The sequence below is a fragment of the Saccoglossus kowalevskii genome, chromosome 13 (assembly GCF_978046115.1).
Source record: "Saccoglossus kowalevskii chromosome 13, keSacKowa6.1, whole genome shotgun sequence".
NCBI classification, from domain to species: domain Eukaryota; kingdom Metazoa; phylum Hemichordata; class Enteropneusta; family Harrimaniidae; genus Saccoglossus; species Saccoglossus kowalevskii.
The window spans coordinates 17,822,899-17,843,097 of NC_140653.1; the positions used below are offsets into that span (position 1 = coordinate 17,822,899).

Here is a 20,199-nt window from a genome sequence, read left to right on the forward strand (position 1 = left end):
GCACAGCACTAGGTAATGGTACGTACTTTGCAAAATCTCCGTCCACATCAATGGGGTATGCAAAAGCTGGACCAAGTGGCAAGCGTTACATGTATCGTGCCAAGGTATTGGCTGGGGAGTATACTCGAGGGAGCTCCAGTATTGTGTTACCACCAGCAAAGAATCCTAACAATCCATTTGATGTATACGATACCACAGTAGACAACCCATCAAATCCCAGTGTTTTTGTCATATTCCACGATAACCAGGCATATCCAGAGTATCTTATTGCATTCAGATGAAATCTGTCAGTTCATCAAAATACAAAAATGGTTGGACTAGAGGGGGAAATTGATTGCAGCTTATTAGTTGCACTGTAAATAATTTCAATTTCTGATGAAATGTGATGGAATAGCCTTCTTTATTTTTTACATTTTATGTTTCTCAGCCAATTATGAATAGAATTTGGCTAGAAAAAAAATTGTTGTCATTATACTAAGAAACTACATGGTATACTTTATCAGCTTCTGATTGGCTTGTTTAGTCACATGATGCTTCACCATTATATGCATTGCATCATGGGACAAGCACAACACCAACAACATTTGCATCAAAACAAAAATGGCAAACACGAAATGTCAGACAAAGCCCAAATTGTATTATAACAGTGTATTGTCATTCCTGCATTTTTGGAAACTCGCACAAAACAAGGTATTATCAGAGACGGAGCTATATCACAGAATGTTCTACGTCGCTCAGATGCGTGCCATGTATTTCTGTGGGATCCGTGCAAGCGAAATCTGTGGAACGCCAAACAAAGAGCCGGTGAAAACAGCTAAAGTCGATAAAACTGCATAAACTCAACTTTGAAGTAATCGTGAACAAATAAATTTATATATATTACACACGTAGGGGTAATCCTGTTACACTGTTCAGAAGAGTCTCAAAAACTATCCCAATGTACATTTTTCTGAGACCCTTTGTTTTCACCGATGGTTGCCAGGTGGTGGAAATGCCCAGCTCTTTGCTCCTGAGAATACCTTGTATTGTGGAACACAAAATGCAATTCTAATTGGATTATATCTGTATACTGTGTGTGTCTTGACAGATTTGAATTATCCAGGGAATCCATAATTTACAAATTGCAATAAAATAAAACTTCTATTGGTTGATACTATGAATGTAGTTTTAAAATTGAAACAGATAATACATGTACCTGCTAGGTCTGATAAATAGTATGGTGAATTGAAAGTGCTAGTAGTTAATCATAGACTAAAATTACTACAAGTACTTTTGAATAATTCAAAGTGTGGTATTATTTATTATTAAATGTTTATATATTTTAATGTCGCAAGAATATTAAAAATGTTAGCAATTGTTGCTTGAAGGGTAATCTTGATTTTGCAATTGTACATCCTGGTACTTTTTACAAATTGACCATGAATAGAAATTTCATGAAGTAAATAGATAAAAGCTGCTAAAACTAATAAACATGTTATACTACTTCTTCAGTAGCTACAAGAGCGACCATTGCCGCAAACATCTAGCTATTTTGAATATTCATGATTGCCAAATACTACTATACTTTTTCAGGAGCAACTAGGATGTTTGATCTTTAGGTTGATTGACATTTGCCTTTATTCAACATTTGTAAGTTTGCTTCTATCAGAGGTGTCATTTTTCTAAAGTTGGAAGATTATTTCATTATTTGTGATCTTGCTAGTAATTGGTAATGACGTCATTACACAAAGTACGTATTTAGAGTATACATATATGTATATAAAGGACACTACAGTTGAATTGTAATATTCACTTTATACAATACTGCATTATTAACTGAATTATACATAAAAATCAATTGTCATGTCTTGTGACATCAGACTTCTCGTCCATATCACTTAATCGTCAAATAAAGTTATTTGAAATAGTCTTGTGTGGATATTTTGTGTTGGATTGTTGAAATTGAGCGTATACCCTGAACAGAGATATTTTATTGAGCAGTTTGCACTGTTCAATACGAGTTTTGATCAATTTAACCATGGTTGGGGTATTGTCAACTCATAACAACCAAGGACAGAATTGATTGATTATTTTTGTGTGCACAGACCGAGAACACTTGTGCTTGCCATTGGTGCTATGATACCATTTCTAGTACAGTACAATCTGTATTAGAAGCTGCGATTTCTATTAGAATGGAACAATGCAATTTTTAGAGATGCGGCTTCTAATACAGATTTTAAGTGACATGTCGGCTGTGGAGGAAATGTTTATCAACTGGCACAGGAAGTGCAAATTTGTACAATAAACACGACCAGTTTGATATGGGACTCGTAACAACCTATACAAAATGTGAAAATACATTGTTTTAATACATGAAATTCGAACATGCAAAGTGCAACGACCACCACCCTCAAGAAAGATGAATATTTACATCACAATATCAGTGTACACTGCAACAAGATTCATTTCTAGTCCAAAGATGTTCAAAAAATTGGTACAATGATGCACCTTTTTTTACTGTTATTTCTTTCATTTTTACAGTATTTTGGTAAAAAACAGATTGAAATAAAAACTTGTGAGCTCCTCGTTTTGAACTGATGTGTGTGCTGACAAGAAACAAATCATTTTTTTTTAATGATTTTAAATTTGGTATGGTGATAAATTATTTCCTTCAATTTTCGTGTCAACATGTTCAGTTCGTTTTGTTCATTTTCAAACCAGCTTAAAGCAAGCAATTAATGACAACTACCGAGAAAAAATCAGACATTTCCTGTATTAATTTATAATTTTATGAAATACACTAAAGGGTGGTGGTCGACTCGTACATTTAATTAAAAATGTATACTGCATGCATTGTATACTAGTAGGTTGCATGGGACCCCATAACAAACGTGACATGGTGGGACAACCACCGCCATTATCAAGCAATATATTCAACATTAAGTAACTTTAAAAAAGATGATCGGAAAATATTTTAAAAAATAAAATAAAAAACATACCAGTAAATATATATATATATATATATATATAACATGCATATATATGCCACAACGCAGTGATATAGATGCATAAACAACGAAATACATGCAATGTAATCAACAAATGGCTCAAACTAATATAGTTCATTTCAAAATTCACAATTATAATTTCTGTTTAATAAAATATCCAGTGATTGAGAAGACAAGTATGGTGTTTATACAACCACGGCATCGCTGGTAAGGATGGAATAAACAGGTGAAAACTATTGCCATCATGGTTTACTTTTATAAGGCACATAAATTTACTTAGTTAAAAATATTAACTAATTAACATATACCAACCAACTGCATGAAAATAATTAGCATAAATATGCGCATAATTACCAGTGTAGTATTATAGTTATTAGGACATGGCTTAATATGCCCAATAATGTTATTTTATACTTTAAATACACATCAAATAATTCACAGATGCGAGAAAACCAAACATTTGTAATATCATGCATTTCTGTGAAATTCTTCACAAGTTTCATATAAAAAAAAATATAAAACGCAATAATAAATACTTTTTGGTTAATTATTAGTGATAAAAAAAAGTGAATAAAAAAACCCATAATTAGTACCTTAATCAGATTACATATGTATTGCATAACTGTAATGTGAGCAGGCAAGGATGTGACAAATTTTTGATTTTAATAAATAATTTGAAAATAAAAAAGTTTTATTGAATAACCAAACACGTACATGGGTCATGGTTCATGGTTTGCAGAGTAGCATACAAATGTAAATTCTACACCATTGAATATCTTCTTATGGAATATGTTATGATTGTCTACTATCGGGGTAAATGATACAACTATAGGAAAATAAACAACATGCGATATTGAGTAAATGGATCAATAATTTGTTACTTCAAGTTTTGGATCAAACACTTTTGAGGTAAAAAACAAACAAAACATTATTACGTAAAAAAAAATTGACTTTGGGATTTCTGCCTGATTAGTTTCATAAGCAAGTAATTGCAGTAAGTTTTGGTAAGATATTGCTTAATAAACTTTTAATTGATGTAAGGGGACCAATGCATATCATTTACGATTATCATGCTTATTACTGTTGATGTTAGTACATGTATGGTAAACATTACATTATGTTATAGATGTTTGAATAGTACCATAAGCAAAAACCAAATCCTGCCCCAGTATCATTTTTGTTATCACATTGATGTGAGAATTTCAGACTAAACAATTACTCACATCAAGCATTAGGATAATGTTATAATCTGCCGAAACAAACTTGATTATAACTTCAAAAAGTAAGTAGTTGAAATGCTAAAATATAAATTAGCATATGATTCATAAACATAATTTTGAGCAGAATTAGTCATGCAAAAAAAAGTTTTCTTCTGTACCACTTATTCATAGAAATGGTTGACATGGATTTTACTGTTGGCTTGTATTAATCTGCTCTGCCATCAAGTGACATCAGGTGATAATATCCTCTATCAAAGCAAAAAGATGTGACAAAAGTTGACAATGGTAGGGAAAAGGTTGGTGATATGCAAATTACCTAATTAATAAGCACATATTATAGAACTATTTTGTGAATAGTGACAAAAGTTGACAATGGTAGGGAAAAGGTTGGTGATATGCAAATTACCTAATTAATATGCACATACAGAATATATACCTACTTTATGGACGGTGGCAAACCACAGGTACAGAAATTATTAAAACTAAAATATTATCTATACAGTTCTTGGAAGACAGATAAGTGTAGTCAAAAAGTGTGCACTCTACAAAAATATAAACTAGACTGGAATGTCATTTTTAAACTCAGCCTTGGATGAAAGAAATAATGTTAGTTAATATAACACAGATCTGGATTACATCAATCAGCCTCCCCACCCAAAAAGAGCGTTTTTACTTTCAAAATTCCTTATTTGAACTAAAATAAATAGTTTGTGATCAGAATGTACACTGTCGAGAATTTATTGAAAAAAAGAAGTAACAAAACTAATGAGTGAATAGTTTACCATATGTAATATGTCTCAAGGCATGCTGGTAAATGCATAGATACTAGGAAAACACAACTACCAGTACAACAAACATCTTGAAAGATGATAGACAGTGCAACATCTTTTACATATCCTGTGTTTAATATCACACGAGCATGCTATTTCATGCAACAAATGACTCATCATATTATGCCACATTTTTCCACAAATACTTTTGTATAACATCTTTGTATCACAGCAGCATATTTATCAAAATATCAGTGTTTTCCATGATATTTTGTTCAGAAAAGCATGGTAATAGTGATTTCACATATCCTTGTGTACAGCCGAGCATTACAGCTGCTTGCGCTCAAAATGCAGAATTTTATGGGCATTAATATGTATTAACAAAAGTTTGTGAATCAACATTTCAACATATAAATTTTAGGAAAGACATTGCTCCAAAGAAAACACTGCAGTTGTTCGTCCACATTTTTTTAGTGTCTATGGCAAAATAAAATATTTCAGGGTTTGTTAGGAAATGAAAATACAAGAAATGTATTACTGCATGCACTTGTGCGAAGAGAATTGTAAGGAAGCCCAACTCCAACTGGTGGAAGACCATTAAGCTTCAACAGAACTGTTCAGCACTGCGCAGTTTTACAATCTGCTTCAAGGCTTGTTTAACTTCAGGATCGATCTGTCCCTGTAAAAATTAAAGAGAAAATTTCATCAATGGAAATACAATCCAACCAGGAAGAAGAATATTCCAAGTTACACTCTCCAGTGACTGCCATGATGTGTGGTTGTGCATGTCATTTTTCCTATGTATGAAATAAACAGCTCTGAGACATCAAATCACCCATTGACACAGTGCTTCACTGCTAGAGGAAAGATCTAAATGTGCAAAAGCCAAAATAAATGATAATTGTACAACGAACAATTCAGTCCTTAATCTTTCTATCATCAGAACCTCACTTTTGTTCTTGAAGCCACAAAGTAGAGGCAGAGTGTGCACGCTAGAGGAAAGATCTAAATGAGCGAAAGCCAAAATAAATGATAATTTTACAATGAACAATTCAGTCCTTGATCTTTCTATCATCAGAACCTCAGTTAATAAAACTTGAGTTTCAATGATTCATTCATCAAAGTCCTTATACAAGTCTTTATACAAGTCAGAAAATTTAAATGGGGCCAAACCTAGGAAAAAGACAAGAATGTGTAGTGTAATTTCTAACTTACTAATTTTTTTAAATTTTTATTTTTTGCATTACTGTCGAAATGAATATAACAGTTATACTTACGAGACTCTGAAATAAATTTGTACTGATCACACACTTGAGGTATTTTCAATCATGGTTACACTTACCTGTACAGCACTGATTAGATGAGTTCTATAGGTACTAACAGTATCCTTATAACGACTGTCGGCCTCAGCCAACTGTTGCTGTAATCTGGATACTTGTTTCTGAAAGGCCTCTACTTGTCTTGTTGTCTGTTTTACTGTCCCTTGTTGCTGTAGAGCTTTAGCCTGTCTGCGTGCCATCTCTTTCAACTTTCGATTTTCAGTACATAGCTGATCGTAGGACTTAGTTGTGCTAGTTGTTGACATAGTGGGAGGTACACCATTGGGTTGTTTGTGCTCTCTTGCAGCTAAGTCTTTCAGATCTTGGTTTTCTGCCAGTAATCGCAAGTATTTGTGCTTCAATTCATTATGATGGATTGCAGTCTCCTCTGATTTTCGAATCCTTTCCTGCAGCTTGGAGTTTTCAGCCAAAAGTCCTTCAAACTTTCTGATATTATTTTCCGTCGCGGACAATATTTCGTTTTGCTGCCGAACAACATCTTGCAGTTTGTTCCTTTCTAGCAGTAGTTTGTCAAAATCCTGCGTATCCATCCTCAGCTGTGCTAAGTCAGCTTCCTGTTTACTTACTGTATTATGCAGCTGTAAGTTCTCATCAAGTAGTTCATCTAGTTGACTATTTTCGTGACTTTTCATACTTTGAATCGTCGTTTGCAGTTTTTCATTATGAAGCAACAACTCATCATATTTCTCTCCTTCACGTTTAAGCTGCTCCGTAAAAAATGCAGTTTGTTTTTCAAGATTCTCCTGCAGTTTTTCCGTCTTTTCAGTGATTCCTTCTTCTTTCTTTTCACTTTTTGTCAGCAGATCAGACTGCTGCTTAATATCCAATTGTAATTTTTCATTTTCCTGTGACACAAGACAATATTTTTCATCTTTCTTTTTCAACTCTTGCTGATTTGCATCCAATAGTTGTAATTGTCTCTCATTCTCGCTCATCAATTTCTGATTCTCTGTATGAATCTCGTCATATTTTTCATTTAACTTCAAAGCGTCATGTTCCAATGTTTGTATTTCCTGATTCTGTTTTTTGACAGTGTCTTGTAGCTGCCGATTGGTCTCTAGTATCTGCAGGTACTGTTTCTGTGACGTCACATCATTCTGCTCACTAATAGTGTCCATAAGACTGGCATTCTCTTCCATGATTTCTGATAACTGCAGAGTAAATAGAAGAATAAACTTTTCTGATCCAACCAGAAATCATCACTGGCCAAACTAGCTAGAGAATTGGCTAACTGCATAGGTTTTGACTAAACAGTTGGCTTTCGAATCTCGCTGGCAACTTCTTGTGGTCACGTCCACTCTGGGCGAATCTATATAACAGTAGGGGACAGTCGTAATATTTTAGGAGCTAATCAGTGAGGGTCTTACAGTTGGATGGTGATTTCACTTTTGAATATACCAGGGAATGTGTTCTATGTTCTTTGTGTAATGTGGTGTTCATTTCAAAGGATTGTCCACACATAAACAGCGTCTAATTTTTTTTAATGGTTGGTTTAATGTTATCCCAACAGATCTTTGGATGTGAAAGTTTGTTATTTTCTTCATTTTGTAGGAAACTGTTTCTCAACTTGTCTCTTTAGTTTCAAGCAGTGTTCAAGATGGCTATCCCCATATAGTAAATATCAGTGGATTAATCGCATTTATCATGTTATCACTTGTACGCCAGCTGACCGTGACCATTCTATGTCCTCTTATGCAATATAGACTCTCCCAAAGTGGATGCGACCACCATTGAGATTCAAAATCCAACCGTTTAGTCAAAACCCAAGCAGTTAGCCAATTCGCTACTAGAGAGTTTACAAATTGGCTGCCCCAATACTTCTGAAACTTGCTGTAAGAATAATGTGCACTCATGACGTTTTATAACCCTTTGAACATTTGTCCTGTCCTAACTTTGGTGCAACATTTTTCACATTTATACATAATTTTTTTGTTCACGCCTTCACAAGTTTTTGAACTAATAGACACAATTTCCAACTTGCTGCAGGTCATGAACAAAATTGTGGAGTAAATTTGATTTATTTTGTAAAAGCTAACAGAAATTTACTTCAGTATTCATAAGGTGTTTAATGTTTTCTTACTTGTTCATTAGTTTTTTTTCTGTTTCAATGTGCAGAGTTACCACTAATTATTTTAAATTCTTGTCAAATTCTCACAAAAAAAAAAACAATGTTTAATACAGAATAAAAGACAAACTTTATATTAATTAGTAACTTTACCTTGTTTGTGGTATCCGAGAGTTGAGACTTCATCTTCTGTACTTGAAATTCAAGATTTTCAACTTCTTCAGCATTACCGCTCTTCAATTCCTCAATATCTTCATCTCTGTGCTGCACTTCGTTTCTCAGTTTCTCAATCTCTTCCATCAACTGTTTCATCTCGGTGTTGGTTGATGATTTCAACTGGTCATATTCCCGTTTAGATACCGTGTGATTGGTTGGGCGATTAACCTCATGGTCGCTCACATTCTGTTTAATACAATGTATGAATTCAGACAATTTGTACATTGATACCAGGCCTTATCTTTTGAAAATGGCTCTCTTAAAAGCAGCGTTACTAGTTATGGTAGGAATTTCATATTTCATAATTTTACTTTGCATGTGTGAAAAAAAAACTAAAAACAAACTAGGCGAGTTTTTTTAGCTCTCCTTGGGGAAATTTGGAACAAGCAATTAGCTCGCTTAAAAGAAAAGGTCTGTGACACTGTTTACGTCAACAACAACCACAAGTGCCTTATGTTGCTGCTAGTTGCTGCCACAACATACATAACAATGATGCACATACCTCAACTTTAGCCTTTAATTCATCGTTCTCTATTCGTAACGCCACAATCTGACTTCTAAGTAAAGCTAGCAACTGATTATCAGGATGCTGACTTTTCACTTTTTTACTCTTGATACCATTGTTACCAGTACCTGTATTATAAAAACAGTCAACATTAAAATAGCATTCTGGGATGAGATTGTGCATGGACGAGAGTATATCGCTATTGAATGATAATTTTTTTTTTTGCATGAGTTTCAGATTTGGGAAAACCACAAAAAGATGGGCGACAGCCTTCATGAACTGGTTTGGTTCAATGTTGGATCTCGAAAATTTGCCTCATTTATTTTTAAACATGTTGACTAAAGTACCTGGTAAATCAAATAAATCGTCATCACTATCTCCCCAACTATCGTTATCTTCATTTTCTTCATCTTCGTACATCTGCAGTTTCACTTTGAGTTGTTTTAACTCCTCGCTACCCTCAAGTCTTTGCACTTTCTCATTTTCAAGTTGACCTTTCAATTCAGTCACCTGAAAGGAATGGACATTTTAATTTTAACATCGTGTATCATACATGTATATTTCTACGCTATCAAAATATCATTAATCATATCTTGAGGACCTGAACATGGCATAAAGTAGTGGTGTTTGCTGGTGGGAAATGAATATGCTTGATTTCTACCATACATGTATGTACCAGTTTGTTACCCAATTAAAAATAGCCAACAGGCAGCCATTTTGTGAATGTAAACATTACTTGAACTTGAGTACACACATGTCGGTTATTGAAAGATTCAATCCAATACCATATTTGCTCTATTAGTAGCACATGTGCTTAATACATAAATGATAAAATATTTTAATGATTCGATATACAAGAAATGCAATTTTTTGGTGTACGTGCACTTCTAATATGGTATAACAATGTGATAAATAGATTAAAATTTAGATAGATGGCTAACATCCACAATGAAGTGATGTGGGGACAGTGGTTGACATTGTCTGTTTTTTTGTTACTATAAACTAAAATCATAGTGCATATCAAAACATACCAGTTAATGTATTTAATATAAAACAGGTAAGCATCACAACAAAGTGAATGGACAACTTAATATAACAATCTTTACCTCACTCTCTAGTTCTTCAACTTTTGTATCATCCCATATTGAGCACTGAAAATCAAAATTGAAAATACATTTATTCTTTTAGACGACAATGTCTTCATAATTGCACAAGTGTGTTCAAAGAGGCTAAAAAGCTAAGAAAAAAACTTTTTCATGGATATTTGACCCACTTTTTGTGCAAAAAGTAATTTGGTGACCCTACATTGTATCTGATATGTTTTGATTGGAGCCGACTTTAAAATAATAGAAATATTTGTCATCTACTCTTCTACTATATATGTGCAGTAATAACATTTATTTTCCATCGTGCATTGCCCGGCCACGAAACGCTAAAAGATACCCAATGATTGAGCAGTGCAATAATAATTTCCCATATCATATTCGGTTCTGTTTGACCATATTTGAACAAACATGTTTCTTTTATTGATTTAAACGGTGTGCACTTCACGTTATTTTCAGCTAGTATGCATTTCCAGAGAAGACATTCATAACGGCTTTGTATTGATCTTGACAGTACAGAATTTTGTCATTATGTTGCAGGATTGACTTATAAATCATCAATCACATTAGCTACAACTACAATGTAGCTGATGAACATGGGAAGATATTAATGGCTGAAATCTACGACCACAATCTATGACCATAAAACGTATAAAGGCAAACTCGTCCAAATCATATCCAGTTCATAAAAATTGGTCAGACAGTCTGCAATTGAGAGTAAAATGATAACTTACTTGCTGTCTATCAGCTTCCTGACTCAACTCGTTTTCCAGAGTTCTTATCTTCTTCACTGCATCCTTGTACCTTACGTTGAGTTTGGCCAACTCCTCGTTTAACAAGTCGTTCTCCTCCTCTAATTCCTGAAAGCAATTGACAAATGCCATGATCAATGTACTTTAATATATACCTTAGTATACAAATAACTAAACCACTGATATGCACAATAACATAACATTTAGCTAGTTTAAGTTGTTTTCAAAATCACCATATATGTAAATTGTGTCGGGTAATCTGCCTAAATATGTCTGTGACGTTTGTGGGACTACTTTATTGCATGCGTCAGAATACATACTTGTGTAATGGTTTTATATGTCACCTGATCACCCAAGTGTATTGATATGTAAAAAGTAGTGCCGTTGGGATAACTGAAAATGGCGGAATAAACAAGAAGTTAAACTTGAAAGCTTTCAGGGTTTCTTTGATGTTGCGTGTGTTCTTGAGTCAACACATTACATAAGTAAATAATAAATTATTGATAACAATGCTTCTCACTATAAAACTTGTGAATTATTTTGAAATGCAAAGACACCTGGAGCACACAGAAATTCTCACAGAGCTCAGAACTGTTTGGATGTAGAATTGAAATGGTTGGTAGAAGAGGTACTGCATGATCCATTTTTAATTGTTGACAATGTACTGTAGTTTTAAAACATGTTTCAGTTTTGTGAACCAGAATAAAAGGGTCATAAGCTACCGTAATTTGTTTACCATAAAATACATGTATTGAGCCCAAATGACCTTTGAGAGAGATGAAAAGTCTAATTACAGACCTTGATTTAGGGCAAGATTAGGTTATCACGCAGTAATCTGCTGATTGGACGCCGTATTCCCAACAATAAATAACAAAGCCTGGCAAGTGGGCAGTATGTATTCTATTTTTTTTTTCAGTGAACAGCTGACAACACAAGTCATACCCACAATCTTCCTACCATTAAGCCACACATCAAGTTAATATCATACTAATAGCTATAACCTTACCGCTATAACCTAGTCACATCAAATTACAGCAATTCCAGGCACTGATTTGACGCTGAAGTAGTGTTAGATGTTGATAACTTACTACAATAGGTTACACACTTTGTTTTTACATTTACAGAAGTTGTTACAAATAATGCAGACAGCATGTCTACAATTTGAAGCGCACTGGAAGAAAGCTCCGCCCATAAAAGTGGTAGTACATTAGTTTTGAATTTCTCCTCCAATAAACGATCGAGGCTCTCAACTTAGTTTTGTACTTCAATTTGCGTCACATGTTATTTCAGTGAGAGGGCGCATAAAGTGGTGGCACTGTAAAGAACATTATTTTACAGAACCAGCTGACCGACTGATCATGACAGAATTATTGATCATTATTCCTACTATGAAAATATTCGTATCACGTCGATGCATATAACTGAAAGCTGCCTGCAACAAATGTCCTATAAAGACTTCATCCAGTATATCAATAATGAAATTGAATACATAAGTAGAATGGGTGTTATTCGATTATTAGTTCTCGACGATGAGAACCAAAAGGTTGATGTGCGACCAAATAATCACTTTAATCAAAGAAAGCTTAGAAAGAACTCCCATGTGCTGAGAGTATTGGAGACACATTAAATATAATTCGAAATTACTTAGCTGAAAACTAATTATGCAAATCAGAAAATTAATATGACCAGATTTGAGTGTAAAACTAATGAGGTCTGCGCAATGTAACAGAAAATCTATGTCTCCAAGTTTAATTGAAATGTGATTAGAACCAAAAAATTATGAATTATTATGCTTATTAGGGAATTAATATGAACAGATTTTTACCCCAAACTAATTAGGTTTGTACATTGTCCTAGAGCATCTTTGTACTAAGTTTCACTGAAATGGAATAATTAGTACCGTGAAAACTCCAAAATTTCGACCCCTCTAAAAATTCGATTGGCTATTTATTTGCCGGGTTTCGGTGTTTTATTTACCTCCAAATTTTCGACTCCACTAAAAATTGCCGACTCATTCTTATTCGAAAATTGCGACCAGTTTTAGTTTTCCCCCAAACGAAAAAAAAAACGATGTGAGCGTTCAAACGGGACCTTCCTCGAAGGCATGAATCCGGGTTTCTGATTGACTGAGAGATTTTTATTTTATTGGTAACGAAAATATATTCTAAATAAACGAAGTTTCAAATAAAAACGAACACAAAAATCTCGGCATGCTGCGTTTCTGAATTGTTGATTATTACTGTACTCAGTAGTGATTATAATAATGTACACAAAATAAATTTGTTGAATGGTTATGAAATACAAATAAAAGTCAACTAAGTTTCATCGTAAGCGAATGATTCCGGTCTCGTATAAACGTTTGATGCTGTAGGATATCCGCCATGTTCTCTTAGGTCAAATAGGTCAAATCGCTAATTAACCAATCAAAAAGCTGGATGATGCCAACGTGTTCAAATTACCATAGCTTATTTAAATATGTTAATGTTATTGAACGCAATGCGAAGAGATTGATGTTGTAGTACGATATTTTGGCTTGGATTTTGATGCGAAAACGGCATGATTTTTTTTTAAATAAAAAAATTAGTTGTTTTTAAAAAATAAACTGGTCATCTGAAGAATAATTTAACATTGTTCACAGTGATAACAGCTCATTCTCGAAAGGAAGCTTACCCGCTCACGCTAGTCACGATAAAAATCATACACGTGTACTCTTGAATAGACAGACGTCAATGACTACGGTAAAACTTAGACTCTATTTTAGCCGGCAGGATTGATTGAAATGTCCGAAAAATGACGCCAAAATACACCTTAAAAGTCCCATTTTATTTTCTTAAATCCCATTTTATTTTTTAATCCAAGGGCGAATTTACGGCAGAATTTGGTCCCTCAAATAAGGGACACGTGAGCTTTGATTCTAACCGGATACATTGCACTGGGTCGGGGAGATAGTTTGCTAAACTTCCATGTATCTTTTGTCCAATGGGTACCTGTACTTCGAACATTCGCAAGTTTTCCTAGGTAGTGCGAGACAGCTTTGTCTTTTGACCTATTAGTTTTGTGCTGACCTCTTCTGCGCGTCTTGATGTTTTGTTTTGCTTGTCATAATACTCACTGATTGATGACTTTGTTTAGATTTTGAGTTACAACTCGGCTACGACTCTAAAAACATGTCACATTTCTAACGCCAATTATTTAAAACCGGTCGAAATTTTGGAGTTTTTACGGTACTTTAGATATCAGTGTGAAAGCTTAAAATTGGTTAATTATGCAAATTAGGTAATTAATATGTACAGATTGTAACCCACAATTATTCAGGTCTGTCTATTGTCCTACAGCATCCATGTACATTCATTGATATGTGATGTATAGTACCTGAGATATCAGTGTGAAAGTTGGTTAATTATGCAAATTAGGTGATTAATATGCACAAATATTTACCGGAAACTAATTGGGTCTGCATAATTCTAGATTCATTGAAATGTAAATGATTAGTACTTTAGATATCAGTAGAAAAGCTGAAAATTAATTATGCAAATTAGGTAATTAATATGCACAATTATTTACCCTAAAACTAATCAGATCTCTGCATAGTCCTAAAGGATCTATGTACCAAGTTTCATTGAAATGCGATGATTAGTACTTGAGATACTCATGGAAAAGCTGAAAATTAACTAATTATGCAAATTAGGTGATTAATATGCACAAATATTTATCGAAAACAATCAATCTCTGCATAGTCCTTGAGTATGTAAGTACCAAGTTTCATTGAAATGTAATGCTAACTACTTATATCAAATGCTGAAAATTAATTAATTATGCAAATTAGGTAATTAATATGTACTGATATTACCATAAAAACTATCAGGTCTGTGCAGTGTCGTATGACATCTATGTACCAAGTTTCATTTGAAATGTGATGATTAGTACTTGAGATATCAGTGGAAAAACCGAAAATTGACTAATCATTATGCAAATTAGGTAATTAGTATCCACGGATTATTACCAAAAACTAATCAAAACCTAGCATTAGTTCAGAGCATCTATGTACCAAGTTTCATCGAAATCCAATGAGTGGTTGTTTAGATATCAGTGGAACAGTCATGGAACCACTAAAAAATAGCTAATTATCATGTAAATTAGGTAATTAATATGCACGGATTTTTACCAAAAATTAATCAAATCTGCGCATATGTTCAGAGCATCTATGTACCAAGTTTCATCAAAATCCAATGAGTGGTTCTTTAGATATCAGTGGAACAGTCATAGAACAGCTAAAAATTAGCTAAATATCATGCAAATTAGGTAATTAACGAGCATGGATTTTTACCAAAACCTAATCAAATCTGCGCATTGGCCCAGAGCATCTATGCACCAAGTTTCATCAAAAACCGATGTATGGTTCTTGAGATAGCAGTGGAACAGTCGGACACACATACACACATACACACACACATACACACATACACACATACACACATACACACATACACACATACAGACACACTAACTGCAAAGACTCCCATTTTGTGCTTCGCACATGGGAGTCAAAAACCTTATCACTCAGGCTGGCAATACACGATCACACGTCAGGGAGGGTTGTCGCCGTACACAAGTAGTTTTTAATGAATTTCCCGCCCGTAAATGCTTTATAATATTCGACATAGTCTATAACGTTGTCAGTTTCTTGGCAGGATACTCTCGGTGGTTACAAACCATTTGACGATATTTTAAGCTGTCTGCTTTGAAACACCATTTCGATCTCTAATCTCAGCAAATTACAGTCCACGAAAATACAAATCGACAACTCTTGTTCTCACTTCAACTGGTTTTTTGACTCCTTGCTTCTCCATCGTGGTGCTTAAACAACTTGGACAAATGCCGATTTGTAGACACGCAATCTACACGATGACCGACCAAAAATGAATGAAAGACAGACGCGCCTCAAAGTCTAGGTGTACCTGACTTTGTAGCAAAAATAGAAAACATTGTGGGCAATATCTGTCAATCATTCCTCTGATTCGCAGTCGATGTTTATATTTCTAGTTACAACTTCTGTAAATGTGAAAACAAAATGTGTAACCTACTGTAGTAAGTTATCAACATCCTGAACTACTTCAGCATCAAATCAGTGCCTGGAATTGCTGTAATATCATGCTAATAGCTATAGAACATATCCCCATTTCATACCACAAAGGTCATTGTAATCTCAACTCATGGTCATTCACTCACTTTGATGTCCTGCATAGAATGATTTTCTCTTGATGGCGGCTGTGCTTGTATGTTATTCTGATACTGTACTGCATCTATCAGGTCATTAGACTGAAGTCAAATATAGAAAACATTGAAGTAATGCAAGGCAGAGTTTTGTGTTCACTAGTTGCTTGGCTAGCATGTACATGACAATATTGATATCACATGCAATGTAGAGTTGATACTCTTCTGGGAATCAGGAATACCGTATTTGCATTATTAGTAGTGCATACACTTAATGTAAAAACGACAAATCTGCAGTTTTAGGCAAATCTATTGTTTATAATGACAGCTTTAGTTTTGCACTGAACATGTTTATTTAATAAATGATAGGCATCCAGGTTGACAGTTTACGAAATGTTATAAGAATTGAGAAATAATTTGTATTCAGTGTGGATATGCAGTACAAAATATAATGGAACAACATGGCTTTCATACCCACATGTAAATTGCAAGACATTTCTAAGAAATATGTGGCTGTGATTTGGCTCGAAGTATAGCCACTGTACACTATAGGTCGGAACAATTCACGAAGTCGGAAAGTCTCATGTCAGGATTGACATTTATTGAACTTTGAAAAGGAAACATCGACATGAAACAACAACAAAACGTAAAAATAATAATAACGATAACAATGGCGCGAGAACCTCAAGTGTCACATGACACAAAACTCAAGTTGTGATAGATCGGTTCTAAACCAATCACTGATCGCGGTAATAACGTCATAGGTCAAATACATATTGTATGATATAATAGGAATACGAATAATCTAAATTAAACATCAAAGCTATTGCTGAACAGAAATAATACAGCGAATTGAATATTAATTATAGAAAACATTTTGAAGTCTAACTAGACAATTCAAACTTAATTAACAAACACACCTATGACTTGCATCTCGCCCGACAAAACAACAGCAATTAAAATCTATTAAACTTGTTTATATAAAACTCTCACACAAACAACTGGATATAACACAATGCATTAAGCAGCATTGCTATTTTGTCTTGAGTTATGCTATTAAGACTATTGGAAATTTCTTGTAATTATTTTTCGAAAAAGCACCATAAAAATATCTTTTACACTGATTAGCCCTGAAAGATGAATTTGATCATTCAGTAGTAAAACCAATTGTTTTAAAATTGTAAAAACGGTCACTATTAATATCTCAATAACAGCAAACGAATTTTAATTTCAATCTGAACACAGAATCTTTGGTTGTGACTCCACTATAGGGTGAGTTAAAATTACAATAAATACTCACCATTCTATCATCATTTTCTGACACATTATTATCGTCATCGGTGTCATCATTGTTGAACCTACCAACGTAATCTGCATCATTTATATGACCTTCTATCTCCCCATCCTCTACATCCACCCCTTCCTCCTCGTAAAAGTTGTTAGTCTCAGGCGTCACTGGAGTTGATATAAAAATAAAACTTAACATTATTCAAATTTGGGTGAGAGAAGCAATCTTTCGTTATGAGTTATCCCACCAAAACGTTTCACCATACTTAAAATATAGTTGCATGCTATAAAGAGACAATATCGTCATAGCAACCATGTAAGTGCACATTCTGTTCTATTTTGTTTATTTGTTGTTGTTATATTGCATACACAATTTATTGAAGTGTAATAATGATTTACAGTTGTATCCATTACAATCACTACAAAAGTTGTTGCATTCAGCTTAGCTGTCATTTTGTACCAACATTAAAATAGCCACTAGGCACAGGAGTATCTGAATAGAATAATATTTTTTCTGTGATGCAAACAACAATAACAATACTTATAAAAGGGGTTATTACATGAATTCACTTTTACAAAATTTGGAGAGGAAGAGTGAATACCCTGCACTCAGGGTACAAATATCTATATTCGATGAGTAACATATACATGTGTATTATTGAGCAAAAAATCCAGAAATGAATTCATGTAATCATAGCGAATTCCTGCATTGAGTGTCTATGAGCATAGCATGTACATGCACAGTTACTACGATACTGTCACTTCAGTATTTGAAATGTCATACTGTTTATTTCAGAATACTTAGGTAGAGAAAGAGAATCTATTTCATGGATTTTATCCCTCACCTATACCATAGTGTAGTCCCTTCAAAAACTAAACATTACAAGAACATTAACCGTTGAATGCCATGATTTGTCTTGCCAAATTTGATTGCATTTTAATTTAATTTTTTTGTTCATGAATATAACGATGCTACACAGGTCGAAAAAATAATATGAAGAATATTATGCAGGTGTTTTTTTGTATCAGGTGACAAAAGGTGACTTGTCATTCAAAGAACAAATGCATCATCGGCTGAAAGACTCCACAGTTGGTGTATAGCAGCGGACAATGTGTTCAATTTGAATCAAAACATCCCCGAAGTGTAATCAACAACCCTCACATGCAAGATGCTCAATACCAAATGGTTGAAGTCTTGTTGACAGTCTTTCCAATAAATAAAATGGTTATTCTAGATTTATGCATTTATGCGTACTGTAAAATACTTTATTTTCGCTTGCAACTAATTTTTGATATATGTATTTTTGTTGAAGGAATGATTCAGTGAAACTAAAATCCAGCAATATAACTTTTTATTCTATATTTTACATTCAACTCCATATTAAATTCCACACAAAACACCAAAAAAGTCTTTTCAGCGAAAATTAATTCCAGCTAAAATAAAGTATTTTACAGTATATAGAGAATAATTTGATATTTCAAGCACTGCAAACATGCATCATTTGGTCAACAAGATTTCGCCGTTACATTGTATATAGAATAAATCCTGACACCCATCAACTAAATATCAACAATAACTCACTCTCACTACCGGTTGATGGTATTTGACCTTTTGTATACTTATCCAACAGTTTATGCATTCCTTTAGTTAACACTGGCATGGCAGTACAGATTGGGGGAAAATAATAATAAAAAAGATTACAAAAAGATTCGAACAGATAGTGACTTGTCCTGTCACATATAAATCCAGCCATATTTCCATCAAGTTTGTTACTGAGCAATTATGTGCAATGCATTATGGGAGTAAAAATAAATATGAAAATGTACCATTGATTAGAATGGCAAAGCATTTTCATGTTGCAAACTAAAATTAAATGAGATAATACTTTGAAATGAACTCTCTAATGCTGTTTTTTTTTTTTTTTTACTGTGGTTTACCTAAATGGGAAAGGTGCATCCATCCATCCAGTAAACAGTGCTACTGGTAATAGTACTGATTACAAGTGGTTCACCAGCACATGCTCAATGAGTTTTAAACCATACCAGTAACATACATGTACATGAAATCAAGGCTAGATTTCATTATGTTTAAGAGGTACGAAATGTATGCCTGGAAGTGTGAAATACACTTTCAGAAATGTGTTGAGCATTGGTAAGAAAACAATGAAACGCAGATGGTAAAAATAATAACCTACAGCTTTCTGATATAGCACATGTACTTACGACAAGGGTGCTTAAAAGTTAATCCAGATCCAGGAACGACTGTGATATTTACGACCCCCTCTCCTAACTTCATATACATAAATTGATTCCCCTATTAGCTACATGTACATGTAGTATTAAATGTTGTATTCAAAAACAGTCGATATAACATCACTATTAAAAAGTCCACTATCCCGGTAATTAGATGAACTATAAGATTACTCACTGACGTTCCAGTTAGCCACTGTGGGAGCATGTTCTAAATATCGTGTGATATCAGGCTGTTCAGAATGTTCACCATAATAAAAGGCATCATGACCTGACTTGTCTTTCATATTGACCTTGCCTCCTTTCTTCACCAACAATTGTACCACTTCCTTGTTGGCATGGCTACACGCATACATTAAAGGGGTCCTTTAAAGCAAGATCAATCAAACACAGTGATGATGATATAGCATTATCTGTACGTCCGGCAGTGACAATAATGAAATGTAACCATCTGTAAAAATCCTTGCGAGTAGAATCAATGGTGCTGTGG

General features: G+C 33.9%; 2 protein-coding genes across 5 annotated transcripts in view; one reads left to right on the top strand and one right to left on the bottom strand.

Annotated features, from left to right (window-relative positions):
• LOC100371826 (protein mono-ADP-ribosyltransferase PARP14-like) overlaps positions 1-1,908 on the top strand; it is a 61,206-nt gene extending 59,298 nt beyond the window's left edge. For all 3 annotated transcript variants that reach the window (XM_085506996.1, XM_085506998.1, XM_085506997.1), the window contains one exon: positions 1-1,908. In XM_085506996.1, coding sequence (XP_085363122.1) covers positions 1-281 — 281 coding nt within the window. In that variant the 3' untranslated portion in view covers positions 282-1,908.
• The window catches only part of LOC100371977 (uncharacterized), a 27,903-nt gene continuing 9,478 nt past the window's right edge, over positions 1,775-20,199 (bottom strand). The window contains exons 7-17 of one of the 2 annotated variants that reach the window (XM_085506999.1): positions 19,888-20,075; positions 19,042-19,113; positions 17,473-17,627; positions 16,188-16,277; positions 10,941-11,066; positions 10,210-10,254; positions 9,451-9,613; positions 9,101-9,231; positions 8,536-8,784; positions 6,320-7,468; positions 1,775-5,656 (exon numbers count right to left, since the gene is read on the bottom strand). In XM_085506999.1, coding sequence (XP_085363125.1) covers positions 5,582-5,656; positions 6,320-7,468; positions 8,536-8,784; positions 9,101-9,231; positions 9,451-9,613; positions 10,210-10,254; positions 10,941-11,066; positions 16,188-16,277; positions 17,473-17,627; positions 19,042-19,113; positions 19,888-20,075 — 2,443 coding nt within the window. In that variant the 3' untranslated portion in view covers positions 1,775-5,581. The remainder of the gene's footprint in view (positions 5,657-6,319; positions 7,469-8,535; positions 8,785-9,100; positions 9,232-9,450; positions 9,614-10,209; positions 10,255-10,940; positions 11,067-16,187; positions 16,278-17,472; positions 17,628-19,041; positions 19,114-19,887; positions 20,076-20,199) is intronic. The other variant, XM_085507000.1, reaches the window with a different exon arrangement.